Source organism: Hoplias malabaricus, chromosome 12, assembly GCF_029633855.1.
Source record: "Hoplias malabaricus isolate fHopMal1 chromosome 12, fHopMal1.hap1, whole genome shotgun sequence".
Classification (NCBI taxonomy): domain Eukaryota; kingdom Metazoa; phylum Chordata; class Actinopteri; order Characiformes; family Erythrinidae; genus Hoplias; species Hoplias malabaricus.
In genome coordinates, this window is record NC_089811.1 from 31,306,609 (window position 1) to 31,333,172 (window position 26,564).

Genomic DNA, 26,564 nt, shown 5'->3' on the forward strand with positions numbered 1-26,564 from the left:
TTGTATGTACTTCTGTTCAGAAGATCTCATCCTTTATTTATCCACTATCTACCATTTTACCCTCAGAAAATAAAAAAAGTGGTCGTAAGAGTGAAAAAAGCATACAACACTTTGTCAATACAGGGCCATCTTTTGCAACCAATATTTCTATCCCTCACATGTGATGGCAATCTGGTTCACCGTAAGGACAGAATGAATAAACTGATGAGGGTTGGCTGCTCACCTGGTCACAGATAAGCTCCCACTTCTTCTCATTGTCATACTGCCGCAACAACCGGGCTTTGTCTGGAGGCAAGTTCATAGAATTCTGTGGAGACACACACACAAAAAAGTAAAAATATGACTGTGCTACCAGGCAAAAAGACAGAGCTAAAGTTTATGAACAGAAGAATGACAAGTGCAGCGTTCCTGTCTGCACGACAAAGACTGATCATGAGTGATGAGGATGGAGTTATCCTAATTCATCACAGGCATCCCTCTACTTCATGAAGTTCACAGTGTAGTTCAAAGGAGGAAGGAGTTTCTAATGAGGCAAAGAATAATAATAATAATAATAAAAAAAGTCTACAGCAGTGCAGAGATTGGGAGGGAAGTGATGAAGGCGCTGTGATTAAATTGGAGGGTGAAGAGTATTGTGTCATGACCTCCATGTAATAAAAGCACACACAACACTCCATGGTCACATTTTAATTCCATATATTTATGCACAGAACCCTCTCTGTATATATTTATGATTACGCATGGTTCAGCATTAAAAACGCAGTGTGTGTAAACACAGTGGCAAACAAACTTGGCTTGAACAAATATAAAACTGAAATTGAACTTATCTCAGAATGAAGAATCATGTGAAATCAGAGTGTGATAGACATGATTATGCCAACTCTTTGTACTACAAAGCCAGACTCCTCCCCGAAACAGGTTTCAGTACTGCTGGTCTTGTTTAGCACCATCATAATGCCAAAGCTTTTGATCAGTACAGAGTGATAAAGGACTTATTCATTGAACCAGTCACAGCACAAAAACAGGCAAAGGACATGAGCCTTACCACATCTTTCCTGTAATTTATTAGAGCCCACATTTTCCTTTTGTTTTAACGTCAAAGGTTTTGCATATGTGCTGTTGGCAACCAAAGCTTAACCGTTGGATTTTTTTTCCCTTTGTAATTTGCATGAAGATAAGTTATCGGTCCCATATGTAGCAGTTTTGTGGGAGCGCTTGGACTCTTGCAGTGCATACACACGTGTTAGTTTAAACTCTGAACGTGAAGAAAACAAGCACTCCTTCCCTTTCCGCTCTTACACAACCCCTGTCCTTTTTCCTCCTGCCCTACTTTTACACATCTGCACCATGGAACTCCCCAAAAACACTGCAGTCAACATCAACATTTGGTTCCAAACCCCCCTCCACTGCTTTTCGTCCTCCCTCTCTCGCTCCCTTTCCCACTTTCTCATTCTCTCTCTCTTTTTTCTTTCTGGCTCTCCCTTCCCTGTGTCTTTGTGCTCCACCCTTCAGAGCATTAGGTTAGACATAATCAAACCATCCCACTGTAACACACAGCTCATATGAAAACATCACAAAATAGAATCCCAATTTAGCTTCTTCAGAAAATAGGTATTTTTTACTTGTTCCTCCCACCAGGCAAAAACAATTGGACACTGTATCCTATCACTTTACGTTGAAGAAGTGGTAGGCATATAATGCTAATTTCTTTCAGTGTGTTTTCAGCTGCAAAGCTGTTTTGTTTTCCCCCTACAGTCTTCTAGAGTCGTGTTTAATGTGCGCGACATGAAAACAGCAGAAGAGTGTTCGGGATGTTGTTTTTCCAGCCTCATCATAGGGACTCAGCTGGAGAAAATGGATGAAATTCTTTTAAATAGGAGTGGCTATCTGATACAGGCTACATCAACAATCCATGCCTATCACAACAGGGGTGAATAGTCGTCCTAATTGGTCTGTCATTAAAAAGATATTTAACCAAATAACAACAAAAGTTGAGAGCTTATTCAAATCTTTGTTTCACTTTTGACTGTAGAACTCTACACAGTGTAGAATAGCGTCAAAATGTGCCCACATTCAACAATGTAGGAAATAAACAAATAAATAAATAAAACACTATAAAAACATTTAATTTGACATTTGATATAAAACCTTACACTGAAATTGTACACATAACAATTTATCTAGCTATCTACCAGTCTATATATTCCATCTATAACTTCCAGTGATTTTAGCATGCAACGGGTAGTGTTACTGTCACACAGCTCCAGGATCCTGGGGTTGTGGGTTCAAGCTCCGCTCCGGGTGACAGTCTGTGAGGAGTTTGGTGTGTTCTCCCATTGCAGTCCAAAAACACACATCGGTAGGTGGATTGGCTTCACGAAAGTGTCCAGATGTGTAAATGAATGTTTGACTGTGTGTGGCCCTGTGAAAGACTGGTGCACCATCCAGGGTGTGTTCCCACCTTGTGGTCAGAGGTTCCAGGTAGGCTCCGAACCCCACCACAAACCAGAACTGGAGAACAACATCCTAATGCACAACCATTCAACACCAGCGATTGTTTATTATATATATAACCATTTATCAATTATTTTATATGGATGGTTAGTCTTCTCATTAAAGAGGAAAACATCCTTTTTACAAGGTTATGTAGAGTGATTTAATATGAAATGCCACATACAGAGTATCTTATAGATTCAAATTTGTTTAAAACAGGGGCTGTAGGAGTTGAACCTATACATGTCTTTTATATGTAATGAATTATTAAACTAGTAATAAATCTGAGAATAATTTCCTTTGGTAAATATTTATGTAAATATTATCTTCCTTCATGTACCACTCCGTAATGAAGGATTTTTTTTATTTTCTTGGACTTAACAAAATACTGCAGTAATACAATATATCAGGTATTTTATTTCTTTCACCACTGCTGCAGTGATAATAATTCTGACACAGTAGGGGGTTTTTCTTAGGTCCCGTCACATAAAACCAGGCTGAAATATTATTTAGATAATATTTTTATGAAGACACTTTGAAAAACCAAAATGCTATTTTGGACATTCAATAAAAAATCTGTGAAATCTGGGTCTGAGGAGTGTATTTCTTACTTTCGTATACTTATACTAGCATGCAAAAAGACAAAAAATAACTATTTGTTCAGTCTCGTGGTCTATGGCAACCAGTGTCTAAACAACATGTCTATAGTGTACAGTGAGATGTTAACATGGACAAAAGATACTAGACAGAAATACATGGGAACTGATATGGAATCACCTGGGAATTTCACACACACATGCACACAAACACCACAACAACCAGTGATGTGAGATGCAGATTGTATCCTGAGGCAGTAAACAGTGTCTGCCCTAATATTAGTCCAGTGAGAAAACATTCAGATAGCCATTGCATGACCAGCCAAGTCAAATAGGATGTGAAGCAACCACAACTTGTCCAAACACATCTGTACTTACAGAGAACAGTAACCAAAACTCAACATCTGCTTAAAGGACATGCGCAAATGAAGAAGCTTTAATGAAACTGAATCTTCAGACCATGTAGGCTATGTGTTATGTTTGGAGAGCAGCACAGATATTGAGCACCCTAATATAGTCTGCAGACGTATAGGAGGCTAACTGTCCTGTGTTTTCAAATAGTGGAAGCAGCAGCTTTGGGGGAAATGCAGAAGGTCGGGGTAACTTCAGCTTATAAGTTTAACGGTGGATTGGGTTTGAGTCATATCATAAATCATAAGGAAAGAAGAGAAGGAGTTCAACTCTTCTGAACTCAGGACATAGAGAAAGGGAAATAAGTTTGGTGGGGGTGTAGAAAAAGAAAGAGAAGGAAAAATGAGAAGGAAAAAACTAAGCACTGGTTCAGTAAAAATAAACGCAAACCACTCCTTAGTCACTGTAGCCATCTTAATCATCAAACCTCTGTGCTTTACGTGCACATACCTTATATACACCGAGACTAACGAAGCCACATGCAAATTACATGAAGCAAATAACTAAAAAATAATATAATATTCAAAATAATTTGTTGTTCCCTTATGCAGCCTCTGTAAAGCAAACTGAACTCTGTTAGTCTCTTTTACCTGTGCTTTAATTGGCTCCCAGCGGTCAGCACCATCCAAGCCTACTCTCACCGCCTACAAATTATATCATCCCTGCTAAACATAGAACTAAATACAGCCCAGAGGAAACTACACAGGAGTCCAACAAGGGGAAATAAATAAAAAGGTTCTGGAGAAAATTGTAGTCATTTTGGTGTTCAGGATGAAGTTAAGCAAGTTTCCACAAGCTCTTTTTATACAAATGAGCAATAAAGTCAGTGCTGACTAGAACTCTATGGGTGCTTCACTTCTTGAAAGTCTGTGCCATGGAGTAAGAAACAAATCATGTGGAAACATTGAAACAACTGGAAAATATGTTTTAGTGGAACTGGAGGTGGAAGAGATGCATGTCTTCTTAAAGAAATACATGTGAAAGGGGAGTGATCTTTTTCTAATATAGTTCTGTCAGATTCTCTAATAAATTTGGAGAATCCTGAAAAATCACAGAACTAAGGTGGTAAACATGATCAATACTATTTATTAGGAATGTCCTAATCATAGCATTACTTTACTGATTTGTATTGAGCTCGATCTTAAGTCCGCTCCTCCGTTTCCTCTAGGGGACAAGCTCCGCTTCCTCCTCCTCCTGCAGCACACTTTGTAAATGTTGTTGTGATCTGACTCTGCTAGTCACCCTAGCGGACACACTTCTTTCTGGATGTTCCGCACATATGCATGTTCCCGTGAGTCGGATTGCAGTCTCCAACCGTCCCGTATTTGGACGCTAAATGCCATGTTGAGATTTGGGCCCATACGGAAAGTGTTTTAACCCATATTTTTGAGGTGACACTGTTAAGGCCATGATTTGTCTGAGACACGCTGCTCTCCCTCAGCCAGAGGGAGGGGTGGAGACTCCACCGCTCCTAAACAAACAACGCCCTTCTCATTGGTCGTCACTTATTTAGCCAATCAGCAGCCAGATTTAGCTTTCCATCATCCAGTTCTGCTGCCAATGGAGTCACAGTTCCGCCTACAGGGGTTAGTTTTGTGGCTGCGCCGAGAAACTTATTTTAGCAGTTGAGTAGTTTCGTTTCTCCCTCAACACATCTGTGAAGACAACAAAGCTGACAGACTTTTAGAATCATATGCTTTATACATAAAAACCCTATTAGATAATTTCATATGATTAAAAATAATATTAAATTATTTATGAGATGTTTGCGAAGACACGGTTTGTTTACAAGTAGTAGCTTGAATGCAGGCAAATTCTTAATGTGAGATATTCAGTGTCAAGCAGATACACTGGGCTGATTTTACTTGAAGTGCACTGGGTAACAGTACTATCTAGGAAAAAGTATCGGATCGGGTCTCGTTATCAGCAGATACTCAATATTAAAAGTATCGGATCGGGGGCAGACAAACTTGATCGGGACATCATTATTATTTATGCTAGCAAACAGTAACTAAACTGAAAAAATAAATCAACCAACCAATCTGTGCCAATAGTGGTATATGATTCATAGTATTGTATATTGTATGCTCCTATGTTGAATGGCACCAATTTGTTTAAAAAATCAACCCCTCAGATCCGGTCAGGGCCTGCCAAAGGGCCACCACAATCAACAAATCTATAGTGTGCCCACTCCTCTTTTTGTTACAGTGAATGTAAGAATAAGAATGATAATAGAGTGATAAATTACTTTATCACTAAACCCCCGTGTTTATATAACTTTATTATGTATGTATACTGTATGTTATACTGGATATAGAAAAAACAAAAACACATTATATAAATGTACATAGAATTAATCATATGTACATTTAATATGAACATAACTGGAAACAATGTTCTTAATTAAATCAAAATTATAACTGTTTATTCATTCTGCTTTAAGAACAAGCATCATTTGAAATGAGGCTTCACTAAATCCACTTAAAGTCACCACAAGCCTAGCCACATCTTAATGGCTGAAAATTTCCTGATATTATTGCAGTATAATTATAAAGTAAGTATGTATAAGCAGCACTCTGGACCTCGCTTAGATGTTAGAATTTTAAAGTGAACTAGGGATATGCTGATGACAAGTCAACATGCTGAAAGTAGGGTGTAAATCTTTATTCCATTTTTTAATTTACTTTATTAAATAAATAAATGGTGATTTCATGAGTTTTGTCTAGTTTTTCTTTTTTTTTTAATGAACCTTTACTCTATTTTCTGATTTTTCCATTTTTGCATGTGTGTAGGACATCATCATCAGACTAGGGGAAAACAGACAATGCACATCTGATTCTTCTTTCACTCAGCCTATAACCAGCAGCTCTCAGCCTTCCTATCATCATTTTCCTGCTTCAAATGGGCCCACGTGTGTTCACCCCTGATGAAACCAAATAATTTAGGCCATCTCTTCCGAGTCTTTAATGATTGAAGTTATGAATGTCTCACACTGCACAGAACTAGTAAATTGAAATACTGGGCCCTCTGTGAAGCCCATACTGGGACTGAAGAACATGCTGCATCCCTTTTTACATAACCCCCCGACATCTTAATACAGTGCTTCCAACATAATTACGAGGCAAAGGTTTCTCTTTTTTCCTGAAACTAAGACTGCAAAGAGCAGAAATGGGAAAACTGGGAAACTAGAATATTGGAAAACTAAGTTAAAACCTGTTTCTTTTTTTTTTCTCTGCCAAAGTTTACACCCAAATTTGTCTTTTTGTATTTAGTCTTAAACAGTCAGAAAACTTAACTGATAAATGGTACATGGACACATTTCACTGATGAGTAGAGGCTTTCATTCTAATCTATTCTATTTTAAATGTTGTATCTGATATAAAAATGAGGGGCAGCACGGTGGTGCAGCAGGAAGTCACACAGCTCCAGGGACCTGGAGGTTGTGGGTTCGATTCCCGCTTCGTGTGACTGTCTGTGAGGAGTTTGGTGTGTTCTCCCCGTGTCCGCGTGGGTTTCCTCCGGGTGCTCCGGTTTCCTCCCACAGTCCAAAAACACATGTTGGTAGGTGGATTGGTGACTCAAAAGTGTGTATGTGTGTGTGTGTGTGTGTGTGTGTGTTGCCCTGTGAAGGACTAGCGCCCCTTCCAGGGTGTATTCCCGCCTTGCGCCCAGTGATTCCAGGTAGGCTCTGGACCCACCGTGCCCTGAATTGGATAAGCGCTTACAGATAATGAATGGATGGATGGATATAAAAATGATGTTATGGTACAAAGCATACCTACTAATTATGGGGTGTCATTTTTTGCTTGTTCCATGTTTTCTTCTAACTGTTTAACCTTGTTCTCTTCACTGAATGAAAACCAAGGATAGATCACCTGTGTGCAGTTTTATGGGATATGTTTAGCAGTCAGACTCAGCACTGTCTGTGATAGGTAGAGCAGATGTATGCACATTTAATTTCTTTCTCAGTCAGAGAATACAGCTCTGAGCATGCTCATATACACTTAATAATAAAAAGGTACCTAACTGTGTTTTTGCTTTGTCACATGGTCACAAAAAAGAAGACAGAACAACTATTGCTCATCCCTCTTCAGAAATTGTTGATCATCCATTCACAAATGCGTCAATTGCGGTTCTCCTACAGCATCACTCCATATATTCCTATTGGGACATTAATCTGGTCAAAGGCACGATTTCCCAGAGAAGCAATACAATGAACGTATTACATAAATCCTGCTAGAGATGCCAAATACTAGTGCTGACGTTTGCCAAGTTGCTGGTAGTATTCAGTCAGTTGTTATCTTTAATATGGGTTTTGGTAAAGAATTTATCAGACAACTTTGCAAAAATACATATTTCTTCTGTGCAATACAGGTGACTGAAACAAGGCAAAAGTGAAACGTGAACTGCTTTATGATCACTGAACAATTAAAATTAACTCTGCTTTTTATCAACCCTTGGCAGTGAACACACATTCACAATAGTAATTATGGGCAGTAAACACACACACACCTGGAAGAATTGGCAGCCATCCTTGGGATATTTGGGGGGTTAGGTGCCTTTCTCAGGATCATTTCAGCCATGAATGTTCCAGCTGGTCATGGAGATCAAACTAGCAATCTTCTGATATTAACCAGTAGGCCAAGGTTGCCCCAAAGGTATAACACACACAAAGTGGGCTCTACATTCTAGTCTGTCACTGGATAATACCTGAGAAGTCTGACCAGGCTGGATCCACATGGACAATACTAATGTTGAAGTTTAAAGAGTAAAAAGTGAATAGAACTAAACAGTCAGATTATATATGGGTTACAATATACTGAAAGGGAGCTGTTGACTTGTTCATAGCAAGGAACCACACATCTGAAGCATGCAACACATCAGAAAGCTACCTCCATACATAAACCACCAAATATCAGAAATAAATTTGTCTGATATCAATAACTTTGCAATACATTTGAATGTATTTTGATCCAAAATTAAAAATGTATAATTGTATGTGAGATGTGTAAAACTTTACTCAGGGATTTATTTAACTGAAAATAATTTAATTCTAGTTGGAACAAACTTAAAGGCTAAGCACCACTTAATGGAACTCCATGAATATTTCACATATTTTAGTTACTGACATATATAAATATGAATTAAAATGAAAATAGCAGCTTAATTTGCTTTAAAACTGACAATTTTATAAATTGTCGGAAAAACCCGAGCTCGCTACGGAAATTCTTGAACGCAACCGTGACGTCACTGGTGGACAAAAGCTGAACAACGCCGCGGTAAAACACCGTTATGACTGACTGTTATGACAGTATCTAGCTAGCTAAATAACCAACATTATTCATGACAATAGCCTAGCAATAAGCTAAACTCAAATTTAGAGGTACCGTTATTCTTGTAAATGTGATCGAAGTCGAACTCGAATTCATCCGACACTATAAACCTCCGTAATGCAGCTACGTAGCCGAGTATAATCTGAGCCACCGAGTTTAGCAAGTCAAGCTAACGTTAACTAACACCAACTAAAACAGATGAAGTAAGTGTCCTTACCCTGTTTACCTCCATGTTACAGAGGCTCTTGAACACCTTTCGTTGGTGTCCTTACATGCCCATATTGTTGGAACAGCGCCAGTGAAATGAGCTACAGATAACGGAGTGAGCGGATGGTCCTTTCCAAAGTGCCCGTTTAAAGTTGAGAAATTTAGTCCATTTTCTGGATATTTTGGGATCTTTGGGCCATTTGTGCACAGATGTCCCACTCTACTTTGAATTATTGCAGCCAATAAAAACATACATTTTCTTTATTTTGCATTAAATTAAGTGCAACTTCTAGAGTTGTTGTCCACCATCTACGTCACATGCAAGACGCCTATTATAGTTTCCGAACACCGGTGGGGGGTGGACCAACGGTCTTTTAAACCTTATTCCTTGAATTAGTCAGAAATAACATGTTTTCTGACTATCAATAAACACAAGTGAGGAACTCAAATTCCACTGTATTTATTTTTTGACACTTTCATATCGCTTTAAATGACTTGAATATTTTTTTTCTTGGAAATATATATATATATATATATATATATATATATATATATCAGTGGCGGATGCTGGTCTTTCAAAGAGGGGAAGCTCAATTTCGGCCTACATCATAAAATGCGTCGGTTTATTTATACATAAATTCTACCCTCCGTTCCTTTTCAAGAAAATGATCTGTGACCCTGTCGTACCAACAAGGCGTTATTTCCAGCGACTTGACTAGTGTCCTCTCAATGTCCAGCAGAGCTAGGCTGCTTAAACGGCCTTGGCCCATGTGAAGTGTGTCCGTCTGTGAGTGCTTTGTGACGGTGGAGGGGCTCAGCAGCACCCGCTGGACAGAAACTGTGATAGAAGTCAGAAAGAGTGTGATAGAAGTCAGTCTCCAAACACAAGCAGCTACAAAAAAAACCACCAGAAATAGAAGCTCGATTTGTCACTAGTCGTTTTTAACAAAGAAAATGCCGCTAAGAGGTTTAAGAAAGTCTGGTTCAACTCAGAACAGAATGAAAATGTAATGCTCCCACGGATCTTTACACCAAAGGATCGCTGATTCGCTCATTTTGCTGTCAATCAAAAAGGGATTCAGCCTCAGACAGATTCTCCAATCATCATGCAGAAGCTGAGCATCCGGGCCAACCGAGGCCAGCCCACTGCCCCATAGACCCCCAGAGACGCTGAGCGTCCGATGGGCGGGACAAAGCCCAGCATTTATCCAATGACTCGTCTCGTTTCGCTGCATTTGGCTGCTTCACTATTGAACTCTGTGGACGCTGTTTAAATCACTGTGGCTCTACGCGAATGATTGAGAGGAAAGTCGCGTATTTACCAGTGACAAGAAGCTGATTCTGAACAAAGGTGGAGCGCGTTGTAGTGCATATTTATTCACTGACATGTACACACAACAGAATATATTTGATCACTTATTTTTTGACATTTTAGGGGAAGTTGAGCTTCCCTTGCAGTTTTAGAGCAATCGCCTCTGATATATATATATAAATAAACAGACCAACATGGACACCCTATGAGTTGCCTCTCATATTGCTCTGTCCGTGTGGTCTATGGGAGCGTAGCACTTCAGTGCCATGACGTACAGTCCCTTTCCACAACGTTGGATAACATGCATGTCCCCAGCTTCTAGCTGGTGAGGGCAGCGTCCTGTATATTCCTAGATCTTCTCAGAGCCCCAGGGCTGTGACTGGGGTGGTAAACCATGCCATGCAAATTAAGGGCGGCACGGTGGTGCAGCAGGTAGTGTCACAGTCACACAGCTCCAGGGACCTGGAGGTTGTGGGTTCGATTCCCGCTCCCTTCCCATTCACCCCCGGGTGACTGTCTGTGAGGTGTGTTCGCGTGGGTTTCCTCCAGGTGCTCCAGTTTCCTCCCACAGTCCAAAAACACACGTTTGTAGGTGGATTGGCGACTCAAAAGTGTCCGTAGGTGTGAGTGAATGTGTGTGTGTGTCTGAGTTGCCCTGTGAAGGACTGGCGCCCCCTCCAGGGTGTATTCCCGCCTTGCGCACAATGATTCCAGGACCCACCGCGACCCTGAACTGGATAAGCGCTTACAGATAATGAATGAATGAATATAAATAAATAAGTCACTTTTATGAACACATGAGTTTTAGGTGTTTAATAGATCAGCAAAAGGAGATTTAAAATAAGATTGGAAAAATTAAACATAAAATTTGGGGGAAAAATGTAGCAGTAACAACAGTAACTGAATTTACGGTAAATGTAAGCCTGCAGAAACCTATACTCTGTAGAAGATGTGTACTTATTTTAAGAATCAATAAAACACATCAGTTGACCTGGAAATCCAAACTCTTGCCCATGGCCATATAACTGTAACAACAATGCTACCAAGGCCAACACAGTGATTAACAAATGATATACTGTGCTGTCATATCTAAGACTGAAGGAGACATTCAGTGTCAGTGCAGTAGACAGTGGAGGAGGATTGGTCTCATTTTCATGATGGAGCTGCTAGTCCTTCTTCTCCCCTTCTTCTCTCTCCCATGCCTTTCGCCTCCCTTTCTCTCTTAACACAACGAGACATTTGGTCGTGCTTTCTCACATTACTGTATTTCCTCAGTGTGTCCCAAGTCTGGCGGGAGAAAGAGAAGCTGCCAGACACAGTATTTTTTTCCAGAGCTGAATAAAAATCCTCCTAATTCCAGCCCAGACAGAGTGGGAGAAAAGCCCCAAGAAAAGAGGAGGGATGACTTCTACAGCACAGTATCCAAAGGAGGAGGAAAGGGAAAAATACCCAAACTGCAGACTGATTCTGTTCTTTTCCTCGCTGAAATGAAAAATGCACCCTGGCAACTGCTTACATAACCATGTCAGAATAAAGAACATTCATCAAGCTTTAAACATAACTCACAGGATGCTTAGTTATCTTTATGTTATTAGTTGAAATATCACACCAAATTCCCAGATCCATAACATTAATATGTTTGATGTTACACAACATGGCCAAAACTGGCTTATGTAACATTTCTTCTGAAGTCAAAGGTTTCAACTGGGACTTTGCTCCTCCTTTACTGCTGTAACAGATTCTACTCATCTGAGAATGTTGGAAGTGGAAAATTGTTGTGAGGATCTGATGCCATTTATCAGTTTTCCACTGCGGATTTCATTTCTTTTATATGGTTATTTTATAAGGTTTACAAATTGTGTGCACAGTCAAACATGTTCACAATTGGTGCACTTTAAAGAAGCCAAATTCACTAATTATTATTAACATCTAAATATTTTTGGTCACATAGTGAATTAGCATACATCAGCAGCTCTGCTGTATATTAAGCTGTGGTCATTAAAATCCTTAGGAAGCAGTGTCTCACAGTCAATCAGCACTGGTCAGGGGAGGTCAAAGTGAGAGCTAGTCGGCCTGAGCCAAAACCTTAAATTCTCTCTCTTTTCCTCTCTGCCCACTGCAGGTGCTTGGGTCAGTCAGTGTTGTCCCTTAATTAGCACAGCGTGTTTCCATAATCTGGTCAATTCTGTGGGTGCACAGGTGTCTCTTGTCTGCTTTGGGATAAGCTGTGTAATCCCAGAGACCCCCCACCCTCACACACCCATCCCCACAGGCTTATTAGCAAAGAAGTGGCAAAACACAGCAATTTCCAATTACTGCTTTGCCTATTGGCCCTATAATCCCAGGGCTAAAATGATTTCATCTTTCATTCATTTGACTTCATTTACAAAAGTGGGATTAAAACATTTACCAAAACCTCATGAAGTTTGAATGCTTAAAAATCCATTTAGTCACTGTAGTTTTAATACTATTTCTTCTTTTTCCACTTCCCCCAAACTTGAATGTGGTGAAGTGTGCACTCCACTCGTCTCTCACTGGGACACTGCCTGGACAAGACAGCAATGAGATCACCATTAACCAAATATCTATTCCATGTGTAGCTTAATGACACAAGGATCTGCTAATGCCATTCACCAAATACTATTTTAATGCTACCTTTGTATGCAGGGAGAAATCAGCCTTTAAGGAAAACTTTCAAACTCCAGGTATAATGAGTCTGTTCTGTTGCTTTAACTGCCTTTTCTGTGTTTATTCACACCATTGATTTCTAGCTCACCTACTCATTCACCCACTCAAACTTAAATGTCTTACATCATTAGCAGCAGACTGTTTTTGTCTGCAAAGGCACTAGGTCTGAAGCTAGTTGGTCTGCCGAAGGATTTCATGGGTTTGCTGAAGACATGGCAGGCATAACCATTTTCCTTCTCTCACAGTGAACTAAATTATCTACAGCTGGTGCCAAAGCTTTACATAACCCTAGGCTAAAGGCTCTCCAACTCCATACATTTCATCTCACTTCACTTTTGTGTTATATATTTTAGGGTATGCACTTTATTCCACAAGACATTTCAAAATAATTGTTATGACACTAAAAGCCTCAGCCTTTTTCCTAAATACACAGTACAGTGAACAAAGAACATTCCACCAAAAATCTGTTTGTCCGGGGGATCATGTGCAAACTTCAGTCTGGCATTTTCATGATGGTCTTGAAATGAGGATTCTTGTTTGCACAGGCACTTGACAGTTTTAAATCGGAGATGTCACAGGACACACACAAACCTGTGGACAGTTTCACATAATTCACAACTGTGGAAGGAAACGTATCCAGAAACAGGGAGAACACAGTAAAGTCCTCACAGACCCAGGGCATCTATCCACTTTCAGTCACTGTGGTGGTACCCTCAAGGGAACATGTTCAGTACCTTTAGTTAGTGTATGTAATTGTACTTTATTCTTTTGTAAGTGTACATTTTAAAATTGTGTTGTGCCCAATTTAATCTCCAGGAGTTATATATGTTGTTTTGTTTTACACAGATCCATAACCAAACTTTACTAATACTTACCTCTTCTTCTGGAGAAGAGAATGTAAATGTACCTATAGGAAACCCAACGGGACTAAAACCACTGTTGTACCTTTAAAAGTACATTTACATTGTGTGTACCTTTAATGACCAAAAATATACACTTACTGCACCTTTCTTTTTAAACCCAGGACTTGAAACCCCTGTGACTCGTCAGAATAAACATTGTGACATGAAATCCCTACCTGAAAATCAGAGCTTAATAACTAAACTATTCATGGTGGTCTTTTCTTCTCCCTTGGCAGGAAACTGAAAGCCAATGATACTGGCAATTTAAGGGCCCTAATTATTAGGAAAATACCTGCTGTTTTGACTTAATAGCTCTTTTAAGCCAGCTTTAAAGGTTACTTTGCGCTGGACTGAGCAAAGATTCTACAGTAGACAAAGGAAAATCTGTGCACAGACTGATAATAGTATGAAGCACATTAAAGACATCGAAACTATGTCAGTTGAGCACTGTCATTGAAGCATTTACTCCAATGTACACAAGTAAATGGTGATTTAGACCAGTTCCTTGCTAAGCAGGGGAAAAAAAGAGGAAAGAAAAAGCTATTTTTAAGACTGCCAGAAGCCAGTATGCACTTGCTTCTCACCCATTTTCAAAACCTTGCTTTAGCTTGCATGCACTTGTACACACATTCACAGTGACCATCCCTTCCAGCTCTCTGGGCTGAAACTGTGTCTGGGACTCATTACACTTTTATCTTCAAGCTTCAAGGATCTACAGAGCAAACTCATTCAAGAAATCGCCCTCATTACAAACACCCAGTCCTGTCCATGAGTGGCAATGCCCCAGTCACCAATCACTGAATACAGGCTACACACACACACACACACACACACACACACACACACAAAAAACCACAAGCATTTGGGACTGATTTGTGGAGAGTAAGGGCACTGTGATAATTGCAGTTGGGCTGTTAAAAGAGCATTTGTTGGATTTGTTTTCCTGAGCCTACCGGCTGCTTCAGATTTGCAGCTTCTTTACAATAACCTGTGTGATATTTTACTTGCAATATTACAATATTACTTGAAATCTATAGCACTGGTGCAAAAGGGTAAATGACTAGACCCTATGCGTGCAAGCCCAATGCCAAATGTATAAAGTGGAGCATTGGAATTCTGTTCTCTAGATTGATGGAGCATCATGTGATACATCTGGGATGAGTTGAAGTGGTGTTTGTGATCTAGAACTAATCTTCCAACTTCGGCACATGAACTTACGAATGTTTTTCAAAGCAACCAAATCCTCAGAACTACGCTCCAGCTTCTAGTCTTAAGTCTCAAAAAATCTGTTACCGCATCAAATCGGGGACAAATTCCTTTTCCTAGATCATGTTTTCAGAAGAAACTATGGAGTCAAATATGGGTCAAAAAGGTTTTGAGCTTGTAAATCAATACTCACAAATGTAACGGAATTTGTATTGAGTAATTAAATAGACGTAAAATTTAAATCCACAAATGTACTGGAATGCACGAATTTAAAACGACAACAACAATAATAATCATTTAAATTCACCAATGTGTAGAAAAGATTTGCATTTGTAAATCAAATGTTGTGAATGTGTGAATCAGTACCTTCTCAAATGGCTTAAAATGTCCAAGAGCAAACAAAGTTCCTAATGTTTTTGAATGTGGTGGAAAAAAATCCATATATTCACCTTCTCTGCTGCTTGTGTGAATTTCTTTTTGCAGTTGTGGATTTATGAATGTTTTGATGGCCAACTGATGAACCAATAGGAAAGCTTTAACTGGACCAATCAGACTGTAAGGTTTGAACACTGATTTGTTGCTGTTAAACATAGCGCTTAAAAATGCAAATCTTTTGTGAATTTAAATTATTATTGTTGTTGTTTTAAATTTGTGCAGAAGATTTGTGGATTTAAATTTTACGTGTATGTAGTTGCTCAAACGCAGTTACAAATTCTGTGAGTATTGTTTTACAAGCTCAAAATCAGTTTGACCCTTTTTTGACTTGTTCGGACACAGTATACAATAACTGATTGAATTACATTTTCTGTCTGTAATACAGATTAACTCATAGTGCCTCAAATTTGTTGGTTCAAGAAAAATAAATAAATAAAAGTTTTTACCCAGTTTGCCCCATTTTTTTGGAAGGTGCAGATGACAATGGACAATGTTTTCTTATATCACAGCTCTATTGTTAGAAAATCTTTGTGTAAACTGACTTGTCGAATATGCTACATGAAGTTAAAATCAACCACAGAATTCATCGGTAATTTTGTCATGATCATTTCCTACAGGGTTGATGTGCAATTATTTTATAAGTCAATTGAAACAGCACACAGTAGACCACACTTTAAGGAACTTAAAACATTACATCATAGGCCCAGTAATCACTGTCTCAGTTGAGGTAAATATTCCACTGTAAAGATTTATGAGAGAGATACCTATAGTTTTACTACACATTACAGAGCAAAACAAAGATCTCTCGATATGCAACACGAGACTCCTAGGAATCAGGTAGGAGAGAGACTACATATAAAACTATAGAAAAACAGCTGAACAAAAAGCCTAAAATCACTCAAGACCACCAAAAAGTAGCATGTGCTCTTATTGCACAAAATCCTCAGCACAATGTAACAATGTGAAGATCTTTGTAGCAGTGGTTTTGAAAAATTAAATTGACATATTAGTGAGCTAAATGTTTGTTTGCTGTTTCCAGCCACAATGACACAATTTATTCCCAGGCAATTGTGAAATATTTATATTAATCTGAGCAATATTTCAGAATAATTTATAAAACTGAGAAAGCACTACCAAGAAAAATGAAAAGGCAAAACTAAATATTCAGTATTTCATAATATCAACAACCCAGAAAGCAAACTATGACTGTAGTGGGCATTATTTACAACAACCCACAATTCCAGAATTAGTGCAGGACAAACCAGGCAGCAAACCTTTTTTAAAGCAATGTTTCTGAATTCTGGCACCTTCCTTTCCCTGTTCTGAGGAGAGTTAGAACTTTTAATGAACAAGATTTTGTGGTGGTCAAGTTTGTGTGTGGTAGGATTTCCAACTAGTATTATATACTGTAAAATAACTATAACTCTGCTTCTCTATGAAAACTATACTTCAAAGCTGTTGATTTAAATCGAGTTACAAATACAGTCTATTTAGTGTGATTCAGATATTTAAGCACAGCATTTTCTTAACTAATAATATAGAATATAGATCAAATTAAAGTATTTTAAGTGATTTTGACAGCTGAATAAAATCTGAATTCTGAATTACAGTAATCAAACTTTTACTGCAGTACATATCATTTTAAAATTGTCAACGGCGCAAGAATTAACCTGCACCGACAGATTGCTGCATTGTTCCCTTTCACTGTGAGCTCTCACTTAGGCCTACATCAAAATCCAGCTCAACATGCAACACATTAATACAGTGTTGAAGCTCCCATTCTTACAGCAGATGTTGCTCCTGGCAAGTGCTTAGCCTACTATCCCCTCCTTTCACCCAGACGCCTTCAAAAGGCACACAAGCCTCTCCGGGGACATGAAGCCACGGTGCATCAGTCTGAGCAGGGGAAATAGTTTGCTTGGGTCTCATCCAAAAAGTTAAAGGGTTTCAGCATCACTGAAGCCTAAGTACAAACATTACAGACACAAAGGCACTCTCCATACAATACAGGAGTCCATTAGGGAGGAAAAAAGCTTGGGCACCGGCTCTCCTCAGAGGGTGAGAGGGCCAACGGCCAAGCTTACTTCAGCAAGGAGACAGTAGAGCACACACTACAGGGATTAACACAGATAAAAGATCAAGCTGAACTCTGAGATCCAGATCATCATATAAGGGATGCTGTAAAGAATTAATTGTGATATATAACTAAATTTATATTTATATTTACGACATTTAGCTGCTACTCTAACGGTTGTGACCCTAACGGTTAAGTCAGTTCAAAGCTTACACAAGCATGTAGCAGACTACTGCAATGGAAACAACTACAGCTAACCGTGCCTTACTCTTATTGTTTGAAGCAAACATATACAGGATTATTGTACTACTAATAGTCTTTGAGAATTCTTATTGTTCAAGAGCACACATGAAGGCCTCTGTTTTGCTTTAACAATGAGTAACAGCTGGATCTGTTAGCAGCTTGCCTCAAAGCAAACACCCCCACAAACTCTTAGACTCTCAAAAGTGTCTAGTCACATCTTTGCTAAGGTTTCTAACAGCTGTCATCTTGGCCAGTACAATGAAGCTAGAGAACTCCCGTAATGCACTGCATGACAATGGGGCTGAGTGCCCAGAACTGACTCTTTGGCTATTGTGTGGCAAAGCTTGACCATTCTGAGCAATGACTGTACAAATTAAGCCATACCAGACCTTACATCACTCTTCACCTGTTGCATACAAGAAAACAACAGAACTGTACAGACACAATCGAGCTGATAAGAGTTGAGACCAGTGTGTGCATGACATAATATGAGAGTAACAAATGCTCAGTAGTGTTGGTTAATCAGTGCTAACTGACTGACCGTGTTAGTCACATGACTCCTCTTATCAACAGCCTCTTGTTTCTTGAATGCCACTGTAGAAAGTGAACAAGGCACATGGCTTTTATGAGGGGTTTCTCAGTTTGTTTCTTGACGTTTTATAATACATAGCTGTAAAACCAGCCTATAAAAGGGCATTAATTACATTATCAAATGGCATGTGTGCTGGATCAAAGTTAAAAATGTTGACTAGTTACCTATCGGTGAAGGACCAAAAATTACACTCTTAAAAACAAAGTGAATGCTTCTTGGCTTTTCTTTAATCCACAAGTTGTTCTTTTATGTCTTTGTTCCATGCAACCCTCTCAACTACTCTTTTAAGAAAGAAGGTATAACATAAGGCATGAGATATAACAGGTATAAACCAGACACAGAATGATGAGGAAAATGAAAAAAAAACTTTTTTCTACTGTACTATAAATATCTGTACATTTATAACGATGACAACGGGAAACATAAAAAAGTAAACAATCCTCACAGAGCACTGCAGAATATCAACAGAAGTCCATAAACTACTCAGAACTTTCTAATTTTAGTCTAATTCTAGAAGTAGGGTCAAAATGCAAATTCAAACTGCTCTTTAAGTCAAAGCCAAGAGTCTGTTTCCCACACGGCATGCTGACATCCAGCCAGACGAGCCAGCCTACCCACCCCTTGGAGCGCTGCTTTGGCTTTTCACAACCAGCACTTTCATACACCACAGGCCCTGACTTCACAAAGCCCTTAAAGCTTTAGCAATGGCTAGGCCTCCCTGCTCTCCAGCTACAGTATCTGCTTCTCATGGCTACGGCTAATTAGCTAACACAGCATCCTGGCACTTCAGCAGCAAGTCACCAGTTGCCTTTCAATTAGGGAATATGAACAGCCCAGCAACCCGAGCTGCGGATGGACGAACAGAAACGAGTGCTGCAGGCAAGAGGCACATGCTGCAGAAGGGAGTTAGGGATGCCGTAGGGTTTGGGTTCAGTGCCAGGCTCCGTGCTGAGACTGAATAAAGGATGGCTCTGTTCCTCTGGCTGGATGTATGGAATCTGCAGTCACTATCATGCTCCTGCTGCACAGAGAATAACCATTGTTCAATTGGCTTAATGAAGACTCATTAAAAAAATGCCAAGAATTTTGTCTGTGACTAAGCTGCTGATGTCATCTTGAGTAAAGTTGGGAATGTGCAATCCATGCCTTACCCAAGACTTACCAAAACAGAACTTTTCAAACAGCTAGTAAACTAAGAAATTGACTTAAGTAAATATATATATATATTCTTACCATGCACTGTTCGGTGGACTAATACGTTCTTACCCGATTATATGTAGGTTTTAATTTTAAATGCAACAGATTCTAAATTCACATCTGATTCCGAGACAAGCAGTTCATACACTAGCATCAAGTCAAAACAAAGGGGAATAAACAAGATCATTGTCTGCTTGCTGTCCTTTGGTAAAGCCTCTTAGATGTAATCTGGACTGCCTATTGAGAAGGGGCAGATATAACAAAAGCTAAGCCTGTAACACCCATATGGCAGCCAGAGCAATCCCAATAACAACCCAATAAATGCTGCCGTTCAATTTGTCAAGGTACACATGGGATTCACATTAAGGGTCATCCTTGTACTAAAGATTGTTTCCAGAATAAAGCTTATTTCACAGCAAACAAGAAGCTTCAATTTAAAATTCATGGCTGTTTGAAGAGGGGCCCCTTTTATACGTCATACGTGGCAAATCTATGTGAGATATTTAAATGCAAAACAACCCATAGACTGGTTCGTATTTAACTAACACACAAACCAACATGCTAAGTAGGTGGCTAACTACGTAACTAACTAAGAAACAAGTGAACTCACTCATGTTTAATAGACTGTAAATTTATAAGGCAGTGATCTTAGCAGTAATTAACAATTACAAAATAACTATGTTATTAACAATGTATAAGTGTTTTAACTGTTTATGAATCAATAATTATGTAAAGTAACATAAATAATAGGAAAATATGTCTAGATCTCAAGGGGTTAACATAAAAAAAATTCAGCCCAACCATTAAATTATTTGCCTCTGCATGAGATCTTTAACAAAAAGCTAAATTCACACATAAACTATGAAAATATCGTATTGAGTGTGTGATGTCTCTACTTGTGTGCATCTGTGTAACACAGGAGCTATTAGATATAGTTTGGTTAAACAGAGGCTTTTGATCTTTTCATCGCCACTTTGTGCTTTTTAACACAGAAACTAAGCATTATGCAAAATAAACCTTTCCCTTTTAAAATGATAAAGGTCATGGTGACGCTGCAGGTGGTGTCACTGTCACACAGCTCAAGCATCCCACTCAGGTCACTATCTGTGAGGAGTATGGTGTGCTCTCCCTGTCTGTGTGGGTTTCCTTCGGGTGCTCCAGTTTCCTCCCACAGTCCAAAAACACTCTAATTGGTAGACTGGCTATTCAAGAAGGTCCAAATGTGTGAGTGTGTAATGCCCTGTGATAGACTAGAGCCTTGTCCAGGGTGTGTTCCTGCCTTGTGACTAACGATTCCGGCTAGGCTCTGGACTCACAAGAACCCTGAGCAAGATAAAGCAGTTACAGTAAATGAATGAATGAACTTTTTCTTTCAAAGCCATGCTGCAACGTCCAGTTATTATTCTACTTAGAGAAAGAGTTAACAAAAATGGTCTTGCAACTATGGCAACCTCAAAAGACTCCTAAAGACATGCTCTCATCTGAAAGATCAGACGAAATACCAGGGATTGAAAATAAAATAAATTCTCTCATTTTTACAGTATTTCTCTAAAGTGCAACTCCCATGTACTGAAGAATGAAATTGTTTTATGGTCCCGGATGCTCCACAGATCCTCCAAATCAAATGAAAATGTGTTATCAGCATCAATTTACTACACATTTCCTAAATGAACTGTTTCATTTACTGTGAGTAAGGTCAGTTTATACTAGGTTGTACTGTAGCTGGAACATTCCTAACAAAGCAGAAGAACAAAGAAACCCACTTTAACTTAATGGTCAATGTCACATGTGAAATTGCTTGACCTGACTTGGGAAAGAACGAACGTCATGAATGAAGCTATTTTAGTTCGAAGATCAGTTGTTAGACAAGTCACGGTATTCTCATGAGTGTGATGTCAAGTCTATTTTTACCATGAATTCAAAGTCAAAAAGTTGCTCTTTCAGAACTTTAAAATTGTTTGGACCTTGTCCTTATGACAATAAGTACAACAATACTACTCTTTTGGGAATTCTGGGCCAATTCTGACATTGTCACTGTCCAATTAAAAACATGCATCTCCATTTCTGTGTATTTTTAGTTTACTACATCTCTTGAACACATCAGCTGTCCTTTATATTTTGTGAAAATGTCCTGATAAAGGACCAATAGAAACGCTCCAAAATTACTTGGAATAAAATCTTTTAACATTGACTTCTACTGAAAGTTTAGGTTTTACCTTCTCCTGTAAATGTACTTTTTTTTGAGAGAGAGGTTTTTTAATTAGACAGCGATGATATCTGCGATACTTAATATTGATACCAATTCAGATACATAAATATTTGTCAAATGCAGTAACTGGACCAAGCATTATGGAGAAGTGTCATTTAAATTTGTCACATCATTCATTTACGTACGGTTACAAAACCATAGCACTATTTATTTATCCGAACAGACAACATACAGAGGACCTTCTTCATAAATGTAGCTATACATTTCTATAGGTAAAACTTCCTAACTTTGAATTCTTTCTAAACAAACCAAACCATCCAATATGAACAGCTCTGTGGTTTACAAAATTAAAATACGAAAGTCATTAGGAAGCCATAACAGCAGAGATCCTACAACACACAATTCACAATGATTAAGTATTTAAAACCACATTACTTCTAGCAGTACATCCCTGATGGCAGTCCTCTGATTTTAAAGCAAAGGTCAGGACATCAGTAAGGCAATTATTCCCTCAGCCTTCCAGAGGGCTGACATGCCTCAGGGCTTGAATAGCATTAAATAACTCTTAAGAGCTATGATTAAAATGCTCAAACACTCCTAATGTCTATATCACTGCCTGCCAAGAGTGAAGACATCATCACTGTCACAGCTTGCCAACCTCTGAAATGGCACTGTAGCCTACTCTGAGAAATGTGTTACAGCCTCATGACCAAAGACTAAGCTCGCTTATAACTGTAGATTTCCTCATGCAATTTGTACTGGATTATGTCCAAAATTCTTTCTATCCCTAAGACAGCAAAAGCCCTGCAGATTATATCAGGCACAAAGAATGGCATCCAGTATACTCTTACTTGCTGGGACTGTCAGCCTTTAAAAGTTTTCTTTATAATAGACACAATAATCATTTAAAAGTGCAAATGGCTTTAGGTGTCATAAATCAGTGTACAGTTTGCCATAGATTATGACAGGCAGGTGACCGCGAACAATATGGGATTAGGCACCAATCTGTTATAGCAAAGTTGTGACATCTTCATTCTGGCTGCTAGAGCAAGATTCATCCATATGTGTGTGTGTGTGTGTGTGTGTGTGTGTGTGTGTGTGTGTGATGAGGGCATGCTCCACAGTGACAAATAAATTCAATAACAAAACAGCATCTGATTAAATAACAGAATGAGATGGTTAATTTTGCATTAATTAATTTACCTACTTTTTTATGAGTACTAATACTATCAAGGCCCCTCATAGCTTGTTTACACTGGAGTGTTTTCTTCTGTTTTCTTATCTTATAATTACACCAAAGGAATCTTAAGCAGGTAACTGAAAGGGAAGAACAAAGGATGTAAAGATCTGTATAGATAATATACCTCCCCGAATGATTTACAATTTGTAAAAGAACTAAGATCAAGCTGTGACATGAATCACAGCCCCAGGCACCTTTAGAGAAACAGTGACATATTAAACCAAAACGACACTGTTTCCTCTAGGCATGCTTTAACTTTTCCACTCTATCCTCTATCTTTTGTGCCTTGGGCTGCTTTGCCATTAGGGACTTTATGTGTTCTGTCGTTGAAGGGGTTTGTGTGTGTGTGTGTGTAACTAGAGTTGCCCAGGTCATTCTGAAGAGAGTTAGTCTAGAGCAAGTGAAGCATTAGGTCTGACGGTCATGTCTGACCCACATTTACGTCCTCATAAAACCAGGGCTAGCAGACGGCCAGGGTTGTGCCACCCATTCTCACACACACAAAATAAATGCACAGCAATCACAGGTGGAGTACATGAAGGTCAGCTTAACTACAGATTCTGTCCATGTGGCAGTTCTTAAGGAAACCACAGAAGACCATGTCCTTAAAATGAAGGAAGCATCAGTTACAGAAACCATTTACATGATTATTTTAAGTAGATGAATGCTATTTTATAGAGAATGGGATGCATTAAAGGAAATAAGACTAGCCCAGATCTGCCCATCTGAGCAGGTGCTTCTTTAGATAAATACAGGTTGTGGCAGTGTGTGGAAAGCAAACAAAATGTGCTTTGGGTAACACAGCATCAAATCTTACTCAGCTCATTTTATTCAACCAGCCAAACCCTAAAAGGTGCTTAGGTGATAAATACAGAAGAGTCGCAATAATGTGTTGTATACAAAGAAAAAATTCAAGCACAAAACATTTCTACTATGATGGCACAACATGTGTATATTAACTGTAATAACTACTACAAGCCACATCAGCCAGGTAGGCACCCATTTAAGAGTTAACATGTTAAGCTAGTTAGTTTTTCTTGAGTTTCTTTGAGTTACTTCTCTTCCACAATTCTGTGATAGTATACTCAAAACCATATAATAATTTGGGAACAAGTTTACCACCCGGTTTGGCTTATGGGTAAAATGGATAAATAAATGATATAAAGTGATATCGGTTTTCAACATTTGTGCATAATTTAAATGTTAACATTTTAACACAGTCTTTCAGAGAGGTTTGATGTGAAAATGTGTTTTATTAACCTAATCAGTTTCTTTATAATAATTATCATCCATTTTGTTTGTTGTTCAAAAGTACGACGGGTAATGGTAAAATATTGGTTCTAGAGGCAGCTTTTTGTTTCACAACACCCTGTGGTTACCTCTCTACCCTGAAAAGATATTTTCATTTTAATAAAAATTCAACAAAACCACCTTTGGATGTAAAACGTTTAGTATCAGGCTTCATATTACTATCGTTACTAGTCATTAAACGCTGGGAATGTGGGGTGCTTAACGACCACTGGGAACAATTCTGCCTGGGCCAGCTTCTCATTTCACATACGTTTACTCAGAATTGATATTTATATCTTTACAATGTCCTTATTCAGAACAAGAGTGGAAGCAGTGAAATTCGTCGTTTAATTTAACTTACAACTGAAACGGAATAAAAGAAAAAGCATTAATAACAAACTATTTCTGATTAACGTCACTTTCACGCTAAATGATCAAAATCGTGTCAGGATAGACACTTAGCTAGTTAATAAAAACTCCAGAGTGGGGCAGTTGAAGTGTATTAAACAAACAACACAGGCATTGTCCTAGTTTAAAAACAAAGCAGTAAATTTATCCGCAGTTACGTTAGAACTGGTAACGGTTTCTTCTCGTCCGCGGCTGAGGCGCTAACCTTAGCTGAAGTTAGCAAAGGCAGTTTAGCTCAGAAACTCCACACAATAGCGGACTGGGAGACAGAGAGAGGAGAGCCTCCTCACAAAGTGTAAAATACTTTTCTTGTTTATAAAAAAAAAATGTGTGGGGCTGGAAACGAAGGTAACAAATCATGAAATGTCACTGTCGTGTTTAAAAGAGTAATAACTCTTTTATTAGAGAACTACGACAAAATGAAATGCCCAAACAGCCTTTTGGCAGAGAATTATTTGGGAATTCGTGGGGTTCCAGGTGGAAAGACGGGGAGAGCCCCAGACTGCCAAAGAAAAGTGTTTCAACAAAGTTACCGAACTTTACTCACCAAAACGACGGCAAATTTCTCCTCTAATTCCCCTGGGTCCGGCATGGGCAATTTTAAAGGCATGCCGTGCCCCCTCAGGTCAGACTGCTGGTCTATACTCCCCGCGTTACCCATGCTTTAGTCTCAGTCCGCTGCTGCGCTTCAGTTTTGTGACTTCTTAATATTAGTCCGGTTATCTGTGCGGATGCTGTGATTTCTGGCTCCACGTCCCTTATCCTTGCTGTGCCACTTCACGATAAATCCACGAAGAAAACAAATATAAAACTCGATCTATGCGAGCGTGTGACTCTTCCTCCAGCATTATCCCACAGCCAGGACAGACCCCAACAACTTACAACCAGCAGGAGCAGCGTAATATCTGAAGGTTACGACGTCTTATCCGTATCTTGCACAATTTCCTCACCACTCCCAGTGAGCTGTGAATGTGACGATATGCATGATTCAGACTTAGTGGTTCCCCGTCTGTAACAGCAAGAGCTAGAGGGCTAATCCTTCCAGGGCTGACCACCTCTCCGCTCTCTCTCCCTCCTCGGTGCTCAGTTTACAATCGAGACTTTACACAATACTCCCTTTCACACTGGCCTCCCACTTCTGGGCGTGACACCAGTCCTCACTTTTGGAGATTCGGCTACGCTCAGCTCTGTTGCATGCTGGTATTTGAAGTTTCCCTTTAACTTTTCAAAAATCAACAAACCTACGTACGAATCTGTCATTATATAACTAACAAAACATGTTTTTGTTTTTCTGCTGAAATCCACAGGTGGTCTCTTTTCCAAAAGTCCAGTGACATCAGTTTTGGGAGTGTTCATTCTCGTCCAGATGGATAATTTCACAGACCTCGCAGGGCGTACTCTGTATCAGAGTTCAGCTGGCAACAACCGCGCATACAGCTGACTCCCAGGACATTAGAACCACTGACATCCAAACTCTCCGTGCACACGTGCTTCACGTCTTATTTTCTGTAGAAATGTGGGTTGTGTGAGTGTGTGTGTACATCACGTAAGGTAAGACAGGGCATACCAGAGGAAAAACAATCAACTGAACAGACCCAATATTCAAAACTTACAATTCGCACTAACCACTCAACTTCTTTCAGCCCCCCTAAACATTTAGATAGACTGCCGTCTAATCAACGTTCTCTTAAGGTTGAAAATGAAAGTTGAAAAGACGTCCAAACACAG

The 26,564-nt window shown here is 39.1% G+C and overlaps 1 protein-coding gene and 1 non-coding gene across 6 annotated transcripts in view; one reads left to right on the top strand and one right to left on the bottom strand.

Moving 5' to 3' along the window:
- Positions 1–25,986, bottom strand: part of fmnl2a (formin-like 2a) — a 61,677-nt gene extending 35,691 nt beyond the window's left edge. For all 5 annotated transcript variants that reach the window (XM_066686977.1, XM_066686974.1, XM_066686975.1 and 2 more), the window contains exons 1-2: positions 25,384–25,986; positions 224–307 (exon numbers count right to left, since the gene is read on the bottom strand). In XM_066686977.1, the coding sequence (XP_066543074.1) occupies positions 224–307; positions 25,384–25,497 (198 nt within the window). In that variant the 5' untranslated portion in view covers positions 25,498–25,986. The remainder of the gene's footprint in view (positions 1–223; positions 308–25,383) is intronic.
- Positions 10,542–10,759, top strand: LOC136664301 (small nucleolar RNA SNORA73 family). Its single transcript, XR_010795110.1, has one exon. It is a non-coding gene; the product is annotated as a small nucleolar RNA SNORA73 family (small nucleolar RNA).
- Positions 25,987–26,564: the final 578 nt, after the last annotated feature.